The sequence below is a fragment of the Lingula anatina genome, chromosome 2 (assembly GCF_051362555.1).
Source record: "Lingula anatina isolate TDL-2025a chromosome 2, LinAna3.0, whole genome shotgun sequence".
NCBI lineage: Eukaryota > Metazoa > Brachiopoda > Lingulata > Lingulida > Lingulidae > Lingula > Lingula anatina.
Genome location: NC_141768.1, coordinates 27,645,445 through 27,659,392, shown reverse-complemented (window position 1 = coordinate 27,659,392; position 13,948 = coordinate 27,645,445). Strand labels below are relative to the sequence as shown.

The 13,948-nt window shown below is 34.0% G+C and overlaps 1 protein-coding gene across 1 annotated transcript in view; it reads left to right on the top strand.

Annotated features, from left to right (window-relative positions):
* The window catches only part of LOC106180028 (uncharacterized), a 30,059-nt gene that overhangs the window by 7,076 nt on the left and 9,035 nt on the right, over window positions 1-13,948 (top strand). Inside the window, exons 15-27 of the mRNA XM_087007299.1 lie at window positions 2-49; window positions 410-613; window positions 859-1,098; window positions 7,968-8,131; window positions 8,475-8,597; window positions 9,197-9,311; window positions 9,668-9,834; window positions 10,147-10,251; window positions 10,745-10,837; window positions 11,223-11,346; window positions 11,693-11,805; window positions 12,664-12,843; window positions 13,557-13,635. Coding sequence (XP_086863425.1) covers window positions 2-49; window positions 410-613; window positions 859-1,098; window positions 7,968-8,131; window positions 8,475-8,597; window positions 9,197-9,311; window positions 9,668-9,834; window positions 10,147-10,251; window positions 10,745-10,837; window positions 11,223-11,346; window positions 11,693-11,805; window positions 12,664-12,843; window positions 13,557-13,635 — 1,755 coding nt within the window. The remainder of the gene's footprint in view (window position 1; window positions 50-409; window positions 614-858; window positions 1,099-7,967; window positions 8,132-8,474; window positions 8,598-9,196; window positions 9,312-9,667; window positions 9,835-10,146; window positions 10,252-10,744; window positions 10,838-11,222; window positions 11,347-11,692; window positions 11,806-12,663; window positions 12,844-13,556; window positions 13,636-13,948) is intronic.

Below are 13,948 nucleotides of genomic sequence, written 5' to 3'. Positions count from 1 at the left end.
GGTGGAGATACAACTGTCTGTGATGCCAGTGCTGTTAATGCCAATGCAGGTATATAATGAACAATGTGTGTGTGTGTGTGCATGTGCATATGCATGTGTGTAAGTGTGCGAATGAGAGAGAGAGATGAGCTTGGGTATTACATGGAAAGTAAAGGGAAAATTATTTAAAAGCAGAACTCTTGTATGAGAAAGAATATGGAATAGAAGGAATACATTAGGTTGTTAAAATTTAGAAAATATTTAATTTGAGTTAGTATATTAAGTAGTGTTAGAAATGTGTTTTTAGGTGACTGTGTAACTTTTTCATTATAGAATTCATATATTCTTAATTGTACAATGTTTATATGGAATAGCTCAATTAAAATACTGAACAAACTAACACATAAATATACTTTTATTTTCAACTCAGGTCCACCACTTCCTACCTTACCAAACAGATTCAGTACCACAGTTCAGTGTAATTTCCTCAACCGCAACAAGACCATTGATGTGGTCGAGTACTATGACTTTGATGCCAACAAGGGTGTCATGTATGAGTACTCATTTGATGACAAATTACAGGCCATCTTCAGTTATGACACTAATGAGCTCATCGTGGCATTGGAGCGTGATGGTGAGTGACGCAAAATTCTGTGATTTTCCTTTTGTTGACTTAAAAAGTTTGGAACACCAACTGAATTTGCAGATAAGATGAAAAAATTTGTGATGTAAATTATTTGTAAGAGCACTTGATAAAATTAAACATGAGAATTTAACTAAGAGTATAAAATTCAGTGCTGGTTAACTCTTGCAATAAAATGAAAATTCAAGTATAACTTCTAAGAAGTAGAGCTCAAGTGTCAGTCAATTTCTTTTCAGGAATATGCACAGTTCAGGCCTTGAATACCTCCCAAGAGCTTTTCATCTTTGGCTACAATAAAACAGGTGGCTCACACGCCCATATATTGTCTGTGACATCTGTATTGCGGTTCGGGGGTAACAACAAGGTGGAATATCTAGGAAAAACCACCGTGAGAGGAATTCTAGTGGACCACTGGTATTCCTGTATTTATTTCCCAGAACTGAGGGGGACCATGAGAGTGGATTGGTACTTTTCAGGTAAATGGGTCAATTTTCATCTCGTGGATTTTTATTTCTCCACAAAGTTTTTGTTTGGTTAAATATATATATATTTATTATGGCAAGAACATCAGTACATTACCATATAATTGCAAAGTACAATTTATATGGGAACTTTTACAATGTACACATGTACATAACTTTGGTAGTTATTAGGTTTATCAAAGTATAAAGTAACACCCCATATATATAGAATTAGTTTTTTATGTATATAGAGTTAGTTTTTTGTGTTGTGGAAGGTATCTTAAAAACAAAGACACATTATATGGAGAACCATACATGAACATGGACAGTCTCTCTCTCTCTCTCTCTCTCTCTCTCTCTCTCTATATATATATATATATATATATATATATTTTAGCAATTGGTTTTAGTAATTGGTTTCTCTCTTACACATAAAACAGGAATGTTTACAACGTAAAGGAGAACTTTCAACATATATTTCACTTTCTCTCATATATATCAGCCATGATGACCATCAAATATCTGAGTGTGCTAATGCCATTTGAACATACTATATATCTGCACTTTCTTCATGGTGTTTTTTTTAACTTATGAATGCTTTTATTCTCTTGTATTAAATACTCACTTATCCATTTGTTGCGTAGCGTGCCACAAAACTGATTTGAAGCGCGAAATCCCGTGATCTCTACTTAAAGGGGTGGCTCCCTCCTTGTTTTGCCATAGACAGGGCAATAAAAAAACTAAACATTGGTTATTAATTTTATTTTTCTAGTGTGGTATAAATTAAATAGTCTCCAATTTGCACTCACTCTTAATGGACCCACGGGATATATAGACATGACTTGTGAAGCATGCAATAGAGCTGCTGCTAATGGAAATGTAAAAAATTACATTTAATATTCTGTGAAACCTAAAGCCGCAAATTAATGGCTAAATTTTTGTCCACTATTACTTTCTTACTAGTTACAGTAATTGAAAAGAAAATGACAAACCTCTTTCTTTTTCACAGCAAGATCTCTCAATGTTTGGTCTTTTCAAAGCAGAATGATAGTGCAGAATGCTATATAATTCAATAAGCACATTTAAGACCCTGCCTCAAGAACTGGCACATGGCTAATTGATTTCTTATAAAATTACAAGTTGCTATAAATTCAAAGTCCAAATCAAAATCTTTAGTATTATTATTATTATTATTAAAACTGATATAATTTAAAGAACAGGTAAATGTGCGACATCATAAAGTTTTTTCTATTGATTCATCTGAATAATGTGTATTAGTCAGGGCAAGATCTAATTTCATTTGTAAAACAGAAATAACTGCATACTTTTATTGTCACTTTGAGGTTGCCTGCACATTTACCTGATTAATAATGTTTTTAAGACATTTCATGTCTTTCGTCAAAACTCTTTGGCCTGTTGGCATCAGAATAGACAATCAATAACACTACACTAGTGATTTCTCTAAGCTAGAATATCTTACTAAATATTTGTCCCAGAGCAAATTTAAGAGATTCTTTCTTGTTGATGTCTGAGTAAAATCAAATGTTGATTTTATATTCATAATCAAATTCAAAATCTATTGTATTTGGAACTGGGATTTTTGTTGCATATTTCTATGTCAGTTACTGGCACCATTATATTTAGTAAAATGTAATACAGGATTTGAGTTTATTCTTGCTAAAAAAAAAATGATACACTCAAGGTATGTTGGAGAAGATTAGTAAAGAAATGAAATAAAACTATAGATGGTGGGTGTGTCTAGAAATACCCATATCAGTGCTATCTCATACACATTTTACTGATTTGTTTCCTGTCTCTGTCTCCATAACAGCTCAGTTTAAATGGGGCCAAAAGGTTCTGTTGAAATACATTACCATGAAAGCCTCCTTCTATTCCCTAAATTACATTTTACTTGTTAAAGTAGCAAATAAAGTAGTGGCATGTCATTCCGATGATTCATTGTTAATCATTTGAGGACTGTATTAGCAGATACATTTGAATTTAAGAGCAATTTCTGAATTGATGAAAAAAGCGCGTGTTCTGCATCACACAATAGCGAAGAATCTGAGAATTTGTTGCTTGATTTTGTTGTGCTACGTATCATGTGCTATCCACACAGTAAAAATGATAAATGAACTTCAAGGCAAATATAGGGAAATGTATTTGGCTTTTTATTTTTTGAAGTGGGCAAAGGACAAAACATTTTCGTAAAGTTCCAGTAAAAAAGATAAAGGAGAGTGAGTTTCTATGCCTTGCTTTTACATGTAACATTCGCAGTTCAGGCTCTGGTCAAAATTGGTATAATTTTTATGCTGATATATTTATACTGTATATATTGTATATGTGGTTAATAATAGTATATATAAAAATCTGTAAACCTTAAGCTCAATAGAAGTTATTTCAAAATAAGTTTTTTTTGAAATATTTAATTTCTGTTTTGAATATAATTAATGTGCTCTAATATAAAATAATATAGTATATTTTCAAAAACTTCTTTGTTTCTAATTCATATTTTTAATGTATTCTCATTCCCTATGTATGAAATGCCAGGTGGGCCAACTCAAAACACTTGTTATTACTTATTTTAGGATATGCATTGTCACTGTTGTTCTCTTACAGAAAAGAAAAGGAAAGTTCCTTCTAAAACCTTATTCCAGGTTTTTTAAAAATAGAAATGTACCAAAAGCAAGATACTTGTTGTACAATTTATTCCGGATATAAGAAATGGATACAAATATTAATGCATGTTGCAAAAACCACCTGTTGGGGAAGTTGCATAAACACAAAAGGACACACTTTAAATCTGGTAAACATAGCAGAAAGGGCAATCTACATTACAACTGTATGTAAGAGAACATTTTGTGCTAACATTAAATTGGGGAAGGTGTGGAAACAGATGTCGCAAAAAATACATTTCAATATTAGACAACGAATACATTGAATACAAATGTACATACATGGATATAATATATATTTATGATCATAATCTCAAAATAAAGTATCAGTGACTATATCTAAAAGACTATTAATTGCTTAAAGTGGTGCTACATGTACATTATTTATCAACACATTGAAGGATTTCCATCATTTATAAGAAGTATATATTTTGCCAATTTCATTTCTCAAGGCTTGCTTCATGTCCTGTTAAGTATTTTCAGTATAATAAAAAGCATAGAAAGCAACCTATTTTAAATGATGGTGGAAGTGTAGACATTACCTCTTTAATCTAACAGCTACCCATATCAAAAGGTCAACTGTCGCAACTTTAAATTGTGAAGCAAAATGGCGTTTATAAGGTCCAGCTGTTCGGAGACTTGCAAATTCGATACCGACTTCCTTTATTGATCCTCAGAGTACCAAATCTGGCCTTCTTGCTGCCAGGCCTAAAGACACTTTTCAAAATTGATCCAGTCCCTCCTTACTGAGATTAACTTTCAATCAGGTAAAGAAATATTCGACTGCAGAGCGTTAATTATCGAAGTTCAATGCTTCCATTCCATTCTAACATGTTATTTCAAGTGCAGTGCAGACAGTCAGCATTGATGAGATAATCGTTCGAATTCATCCAAACGGTACCAGACTCTGAGATACCATCTATCATCAGTGTTGACATACCCTGACATTGTAAAACATAGACGACGAAAACAACAACAATTAGCATTTGCAGCGCTGTTGTAATATATGACAAGCTTCTGTAAATTATCAACAATCTCTTTTTGTGCATGGAGCTCTGACACGGTGTTCGACATTGTTCCAATCAAAAAATTCATTACAAGGATTGCAACAAATAAAATGTAAATAATGTGCAAAACCAGAAGTACCTGCATTTCTGGTGTGTCAGGGTTTGCTAACGTGGAAACATCAACCACATTAAGCATGATCATGAAAGTTGAATAAAACGACATACCAAGGCTACCGAAGTGTTCTTCACAGAAGGGAAGCAGCAGAGTGAAAAACATAAGACTGAATGTCAACACAAAAATACCTAGTAGTAACATGAATTTCGTTAAGTCACCCAACATGCGCTCGAAAACTAATACGTAATACCCTATCTTTGGCAGGAGCTGCATGTAATAGAGAAAAGTCCATGTGTTCAATAACATTATTATACTCTGCAACATATATTCGAAGCATAACAGCGATAGACTGTAATAATTGATGAAATAATGCACAAATAGGACTATCATTAAAAGGCTCTTCATAAAAGATACTGCGTGCTGTGTAGTCAAGAAAACAATACTTTTTCTATGCTTACAAAATATAATTTTTTTGAAGCCAAACCCCTTCTTTCTTTTCAAAATTAGGCTTGAAATAAACATTTTAAGTTTTTTGCCAACATTTACTACACTTGCAAAAAGAATGGAATTCCAAAAAAGATAGGTCATGATCTCAAGAAAGTCAAAAAAAGGATCCAGATTCTTGCAGTCAAAAGTGGCAACAGTGTCATTGCCCAAGTTTGATTCATTTGGCAAGGAAGCATTGTACCGATTGTTTTGAAGTTTTCGTATTTGAAGCATTTGCAAACGGAGGCCCATCACAACCATACAGAAAATTATGCCATACAGGATCTCACCAAAAACCTCGAAAATCAGATATCTTCTCATCATTTTCCCATAGGTCTGTGTCCAAGCCTTGAGGAAAGGGGAACTAAAGAAATATTTAGACTCATTATTCTCTAACTGGGATTCTTCAAGATATATCAAATGATAAAACGGACTTTTTGAGGAGCGACAACCAGAAGTTTCATGGTAATCTGTGATATCATACCACACTTGTTGTTGCAGTGCTGGAGAGGGCTTAGGGTACATGTAAACTTCTTTTGTGTTGAGAATAGTTGTCATTAGAGGCAGTGTCCCAAGGACCGATGTCAACTCAAGTGGGCGCAACCCAAGGTCGTTCTCCTGAAACAGCAGCTTTCTCAGTGTAATGAGTGGTACACGTGATTCCAGAATCTTGTAAATCTGCTGATATTGTTCCATGCGTTCTGGCCACAGTTTACCGGCCCATATCAAAGCGTGAATGATGTTATTACTAGATTCTGATGATTCTAGGTCAATTCCGGCTGATAGCAGTAAGTGGAAACATCGGATAGATCCTCGCATTATGACGATCATTAGAGGAAGGCAAAATGTAGGACACCCATTGCTCAAACTAGGTGCTGGGTCGTGTTGAATGTCAAAGGGAGAATTGATGATGAATCTGTCATTAGTCTGTAAAAGACCGTCTAGTGTCTCATGGTCATCTTGCAGTAAAGCCTGCAAATAGGCCTCGTATTCTGGCAACGGCAATGAGCGGTTGTTAGAATTTAAAACGTCCAGGCAACCCGTTTCGTTTGATTGTGTATCCTTACTTGAATGAACTGAACAGCTCGTCTCCATGGCTATGGTTTCGTTGGGTGGGTTGTCACACTTTTAAAAACTCTTGTGGTTAATGAAGTCCAATGTGACAATCTGGAAACAAAAAAAAAATTGGATTAGTTTTTTTGTGCTGTGGAAGGTATCTTAAAAACAAAGACACATTATATGGAGAACCATACATATACATGGACAGTCTCTCTCTCTCTCTCTCTCTCTCTCTCTCTCTCTCTCTCTATATATATATATATATATATATATATATATATATATGGATGCATTTTGATGGAATTTTCAGGGTTGGTCAGAAATGGGTTAACTTAGAAGTGATTAGTTTTTGGTGGTGATCTGGATAATCAAAAATCAAAAAACTAAGTTATGGACCGATTTTGATGAAATTTTCAGGAACTGTCAGAAGTGGACCAAGGAACAGATAATTACTTTTTGGTGATGATCCAGATCAATTATCAATCAATAATCAAAAATTTAAAAACTAAATCATTATAGAATGAAAATTTAGGGGCGAATCAGCATTGGGTGGAGACTTTGCTGCCTTGGCAGAGGTCTGCGCTCTCAGAGTGCTTTTCTAGTTTACTTATGAAATGCTTTTATATATTCTCCTGTATTATAATCTAATACCCTCACTTACCCATTTGTTGTGCATTGTGCCACAAAACTGGTTTGAAGCTCAATATCCCACGATCTCTATTTAAAAGGGTGGCACCGCCCTTGTTTCGCCATAGACAGGGCAATAAAAAAACTAACGTTGGTCATTTATTTCATTTTTCTAATGTGGTATAAATTAAATAGTCTCTAATTTGCACTCGCTCTTAATGGAACCCACGGGATATATAGACATGACATGTGAAGCATGTAATAGAGCTGCTGCTAATGGAAATGTAAAAAATTACATTTAATATTCTGTGAAAGCTAAAGGTACAAATTAATGGCAAAATTTTACCTTCTGCATACTAGTGACAGTAATTGAAAAAAATGACAACCCTTTTTCTTTTTCACAGCAAGATCTCCCCATGTTTGGTCTTTTCAAAGCAGAATGATAGTACAGAATGCTATATAATTCAGCAAGCACATTTTAAACCCTGCCTCAAGAACTGGCACGTGGTTGATCGATTTCTCTTTAAATTACAAGATGCTTTTTTATAACTTCAAAGCCAATTTCATAATAATTAGTATTAGGGTATATATATATATATAGTCTGTGCCCATAGTATATGACTACTGGACCTTCAGTCCACCATAATGGAAGAATAGGCCTTTTGCAGCAAGATGTCACATAGTGATGACTTCTTTTGTTCACTGAAAAGCTTGCTTTCCAGTATGGTGATGTCACATAGTGATGTCATATGGTATCTATAGTCACATGACACTTACCTATTGCTGCTCAGGTGCATTACCCCCTTTGCACGTAGGTTCATGTAAATAGTTCCAAATTGTTGTTAGTTATGAAAAGTTATAAGAATGTAGTGATTATTATAGCAGACAGCATATGTTTATTTTTTATTATTATAGATCCAAATGTGTGGAACATGCCCTTACAAGGCAAGTCTCTCCCAGTAAGGCTGTACGTAAAAGGCAAAGTATTTGACCAGAATGGTGTGCCAAGAGAGTTCCAGCATATATACGACTTTGTCAAATTCCAGCCAAATGACCCTTTCAGTAATGAAGTGTTTCTGGTAAGTTTATTGAAAGTTCTAGGCATGAAAATGTGCGTTATCTTTTTTTTTCATATTTGGTGAGATGAATAATGATGTTAAAAATGATAGGATGTTTTAGTTTTAAGATTAGAATTTTAGAGTTTTGATTAAGTCATTTGTAAAACAGTTTTTCAAATGATATTTATCAGAGAAAAAGTATATGTAATCTAATTACTGAGAATGAGATTTCTTGACTTAATAAACATTCATAGAATTAAATGTTAGGTTTGCTTTGTCAGTTCTTTTCTTGACAACTAAATGCAAATAATTCAACCTGACGCAGTGTAGACATAATATATTAATTGATGACTGCGTCATCCAGACTCCGCCAGGAATGGTATGCCCAGGAAGAGTTAACACCAGGCCCCTACCTACGCCACCAGACTACTTTCAGTTCTCCATTGAAATTATATCTCCCATTGCTAAGACGTTCACCTATCAAAAGGTACGTGCCTGTCAGCTTAAGGAGTGGATAAAATACTGTCAAGGATAATCAGGGGCGGATCCAGAGTTATTTTCTGACAGTCTTCCAATTTATCTTTATTGATCCATCCTCAATTTCTGACCGTCTTCCGACAGAAAAAAATTAGATACCCGTCAATGTAAACTTGAAAATCTGACCGTCTTCTGGAAGACCCAGAAGACGCCTTAAATCTGCCTCTGATAATGTACAGCAGTTGTATATAATTTCTTATCCTACCTAGAAGTTTTGCAATTGTTCTGCTCTTTATATTCACAGCTTCAACCCAGATGCCTGCCAGCTGATTAGTTCTCAGATCTCTATGATATGTGCAAACTTACAAATTCCAAGAAAGCGGCTCACACTAATTCTTTATTAGCACCAAAATATAGAATAAAAGAAATGTGTTTCTAAAAAAAATGTTAGTAAGCAATTTGTAGAAAGAAGGTGAAGGTTCCCTTGAAGAGATGTCAAGACATACTACTATACTTGGTTTAATTACTACCCTTATAATAGGCAATCAACATAATCAGACTTCTCAATACATATTAATGTAATAATATTAATTTTTTTCCATCATACAGGAGTGGTATGATTTTAGGAGCAACCTTGTTCGCTATGACTACAGACCTCTCAGTCTGGATTTGATCCAGCAGTTTGGATTCAACCCATTGAGTGAAGTGCATGACTTCAACACAGGTACCGTATGAATATTCCTGATTTTATCTCTTGCCTTTTCATAAAAAAAATTGAAATTAGGATTAGTAACATTTGCACAATTTAGAAAAGATGGGAATTTGTGGTAAATTTTATTAACAATGTCCGTAATGTCTGTCATTATCAATCATTGTTTAGTTAATTACTCTACTTAACAAATCTTAATTAACTACTCAGAAGATATGGGGATAAAGATCGTAAGTACCACTGAACAATTCAGTTTGTTGTACACAGAGAAAACTCAAAAGTAAGTTGATAAGCATATCAGTTATGCTCTTTTGTTATTGTTTTCTGAATTGTCATTTCATTGTTTTTTTTCTTTTTTTGTGTGTGTCAAGGCGTGAGGTATGTGATAGACACATTCCAAGGTAACTGCTCGTACTTCCCACTCCAAACAGTTGGCCTTGACATTACCAAGGTCAGTCCCACTGAAGTACGGATCCGGACGCCTCAGGAGTTCTTCAACTATAACAATGTCTCAGTGCCCTATACCTACACTGGAGTGGTAAGTTCAAAAACAAATCATTTTCATGGACATTTTGAACAAGGGATATAAAATTTGTATATAAAATTTTGTCAGTTTGTTTGTGCATTAAATTGTGACTTTTATTATGCTGAAAAGAAAGCTTTGATTGTTGAAGAAGGCAGGAAATTTTGCCTATTCTGGTGCTGATCTGGTATTGAAAAGTGCTGAATATTTTGCTGAATTTTAGTGCATAATCATTAAACTCTTTATTCTAAAATTGTATAATGCACAAAATGAATTCATCAATTATATATACTTTAGATGATAACATAAAGATTGTTCTGTCACCAGAGAAAAGTTCGTGACATTCCAGCAGATGTGTGGATTGCTCAGAGGAAAGGATATCCTGGCATCTGTGATGACTGCACCACTGTGTGGGAGTGGTATTTTGCTGTTGTAAGTTATGACAGATCTTCTTTATCTGGTGATATTCAGAATAGTATTGATCCTGGTGTCATCCTGACAATCTTTTGTTTCTGCTTTAGAACTTATTTTTGACCAAAAAAAAAAAAGATAAGTTGTTAAAATTTTTTTTTTCAAAATCGGAATTGTCTCTAGCATTTTTAACACAGGCTTTGCTAGTATGAGCCTTTAGATTAGTGACACCTTAAAAGATTGTTTGAAATGTAGAAGGAATTTATGTAATAGAAAATAGTATGCATGTAAATTTGCATCCAATGGAGGTAAGATGACAGCAAGAATATGGTGGCAAAACATATCAACATCTCTCATTAGAACATTGAAGTCAAGGTCTAATAAAAAATAGAAAATTCATTTTTTCCAAAAGTTGTAGTTGTTATTAATTCATGCTGCTCTTACACAAAGAATGATCATATAGATGCTGTCTTCTCACCTGGATATTGTTTAATATTTGATATTTAATTTTCAGTCCAACTGGACCCAGTACAGTGGGATGGTCAGGGAAGGAGGTGAGCCGATCAGGTTGGAGGTGACCATCAAGCAGAACCAATTCAAACCAGATGTAAGTAAACTATGGTTATAATGTATTGTGTTGTGTTGTGTTGTGTTGTGTTGTGTTGCATTGCATTGCATTGCATTTGTGGGTCTTGGACTCCCTGTAAATCAGTGACCAAATTAAAGATTCACAATTTGGACTCCCTGTATCTCAAATCCTGGGGAAACCCTTAATCATATTGTATTGTATTGTATCGTATCGTATCGTATCGTATCGTATCGTATCGTATCGTATCGTATCGTATTGTAGAATTGTGGTTAGAATATGATCTTCAGAATGTTTTTAAATATAGATTTCAGAATCTGTTAGATATAACATAACATCGAGGGTATAAGCCTTGTGATGTCTGAATAAGAATATTATTTCATATTTTATACATTCTAATTCACAGACTGATGTCCATCTGATTTACAATGTGATGGACTTTGACGAGAGTGAGCCACAACTTTGGACCTTTGACATTGGAGCTTGCTATGAAACACTAAGCAAAGTTTATTTCAAGATAGAATTCCCAGGTGGGCAAAATTTAAATGGTAGAACATTGAGTTTTTACGTGTTGGCATATTTCAGTTTTACCATGAAAGATGATTTATATAGATAAGTATTTTTCATTATTAATTGCCAGTTTACCATTGATTTGGTGGTAGATTTGATAGATTGGTTGCAAAAAACTCACTGGTCAACCACTGGTTTTAGGACACAGTTTTGCATATGAACAGCTTGAATCAAATCAACCCATTTCTCCACATGGCCCAGTTTTAACATTAAAATGGTAGATAAAATTATTATCTACTAATAATATTATTATATTTGTAGAAAAAGGATAACAAAAACTGAATATATTGTTTTTTCTTACTCCAGGTGATTACAAGACCCTTGTCTATGGTTCCAACCTGATAAACTTCAAATATGCCCTTTTGCTCACCATCCAAGGGTTTGCTGTGGTCTCACCACTCAGAATAAACAATTTGGAGGTAATATATATTTCTTTTAGATGATAGTGCATTTGAACCTATTTGTTCTACTGCAATGACCATTTTAAAGGGTAATATCTAATATGCCTACTAGCAAGATGATTTAAGGTTTTACGTATTATTCTAGATATTTTAGTTTGTTGTTTTTGAGGTCAGATGAATTCTTTGTGAGGGCCATGATGTATAAATTCCACAAAAAAAGTGCATACCAGTGGATATATATGTTTTGTATGTTATTAATCAATATGTGGGTACGGCATCTGTGTCTGATATAAAAACATTTTGGTGCTTTAGATTTATTCATGTTTTGTCAGCATTCCCCAATTTTACATTACATATGTATGTTTTGAAGTGTCAGGACTCTAAAAGAATTACGTCAACTCTACTGTACAATGATAAGCTCATTGTGAAGATGGTAATGTGAAACAGTTTTAACTCTATAGTCAGCACTAGACATCCCCTCAGTTTCCTTAGCTGCTGAAGACCCATGGGCTTGTGCTTGAATTTTATTTTTGAGGGGAATTTCTACTGAAGCTACAGAGACTGAGTGTGTTTAAATGTAACTCCCCCTTTTACAACCCCATAAATTGAAATATACGCACTTTTGTTTAGAAATTATATATTAAAATGCAAATTTTCAGGTCTAAGCATTACTTAAATGTTATAACTCAACATTAATCGATGTTATCTACTAAGTTATGTCATTTTTTAATTAGAGGGACCTTACAATAAATGTGGCTGTGATTGGCCAAATTTTGAACATCTTATTTGTGTTAGTCCTAGTCATATTTATAATTTGGAGTGTGAACGAGGAGACATGAACTGCCCTTTAATCTTACATTATACTGTCCTACTTAGGTCCACTACAACTACAAAACTATAGTGGCCACCTTCACTCTACTGGACAAGGCTCCCATAAAGGGTGATGTGAAGATGACCGTTGATGAAGTAGAACTGGACGTAGCTGTACAGAACATAGTCCAAGCAGTGGCCAAAGGGCAGTTCTTTGTTCCAGTGGACATCGACACTGTGGCCAATGTAAGTCAATAATGGTAATTACTACTATCTTTTCAATGGAGAAAAAATGTGAATTTTACAGATACTTTATTTTTAAGGCATAGTCTCTTAAATTTACATTCCTCTTGAATGGTAATCAAAAAGCAGGCTATCCTAAAGTACTATTTTATGCAGTACAAGCACCACAAATGCTAAATAGAAATATAATTTTGTGATTATAAAAATATGAATCAGAAAGTTTGATAATTTTTGGCCATTGAAAAGATCAAATCATAATGGTCCATACTTTGGGTTCGTATCCTTTGACAACTTCTTTCCACAGATAAAGCAATGCAGTTGTCTATAGAAATAAAAGGAAATTAGCCCCTGATGAAATAATGTCCTAACTTTTTATTCCATACAGCAGTACAACCTGTCCTGAATGAAGTTAAATGAAGTTAAAATTATACTGTGAATACCTAAAAGATAGGAAAGCAAATAAACATAAGATAATAATGACTTTATGGACATAAACAGTTTATTACACTAATGATGCTGAACAAATAGAATCAGGAATATAGCCATGGTACTTATATAATTGTTTTATCTGATCATGGACCTTGATGTTAAATGCTTCTTTTAAGGATATTATGAAAAAACAGTCCATCTTAAATATATTAATATGTTATTATTATTATAATTATATTATATTATTTTACAGGTGGTTTTAATATTTTCCCTTTTTTTTGTTATAGAGCTTCAATCTGTTTGCCTTACAAGATAAGTTGGTTGTTATACCTAGATACGCCAAGGGTTCCAAGCCCTCCACTGCTGGTAAGTTTCCTTAGAGTTCACTATTCAAATGTAAAAGTGAGCATTTAAAATTAACGATATTTTATGCTGAGGCCAAAATTACTCTATGTCTTCTCCATCCCAGATTACCAGAAACATTGATTTCATAGTCCATCTCATCCAAAAAAAAAAAAAAAAAAAGACATCACAGAATATTGGTTGTTTGAGATTTGGCCAAACAAGGCTGCTTTTATTACAAACCCCCACAGATATGATGCTCCGTGATATAAGTCGGAGCATGTACCTAAAATGAGACAGCCCCACTAACAGGAATTGAGCATGCACAGAATGGACA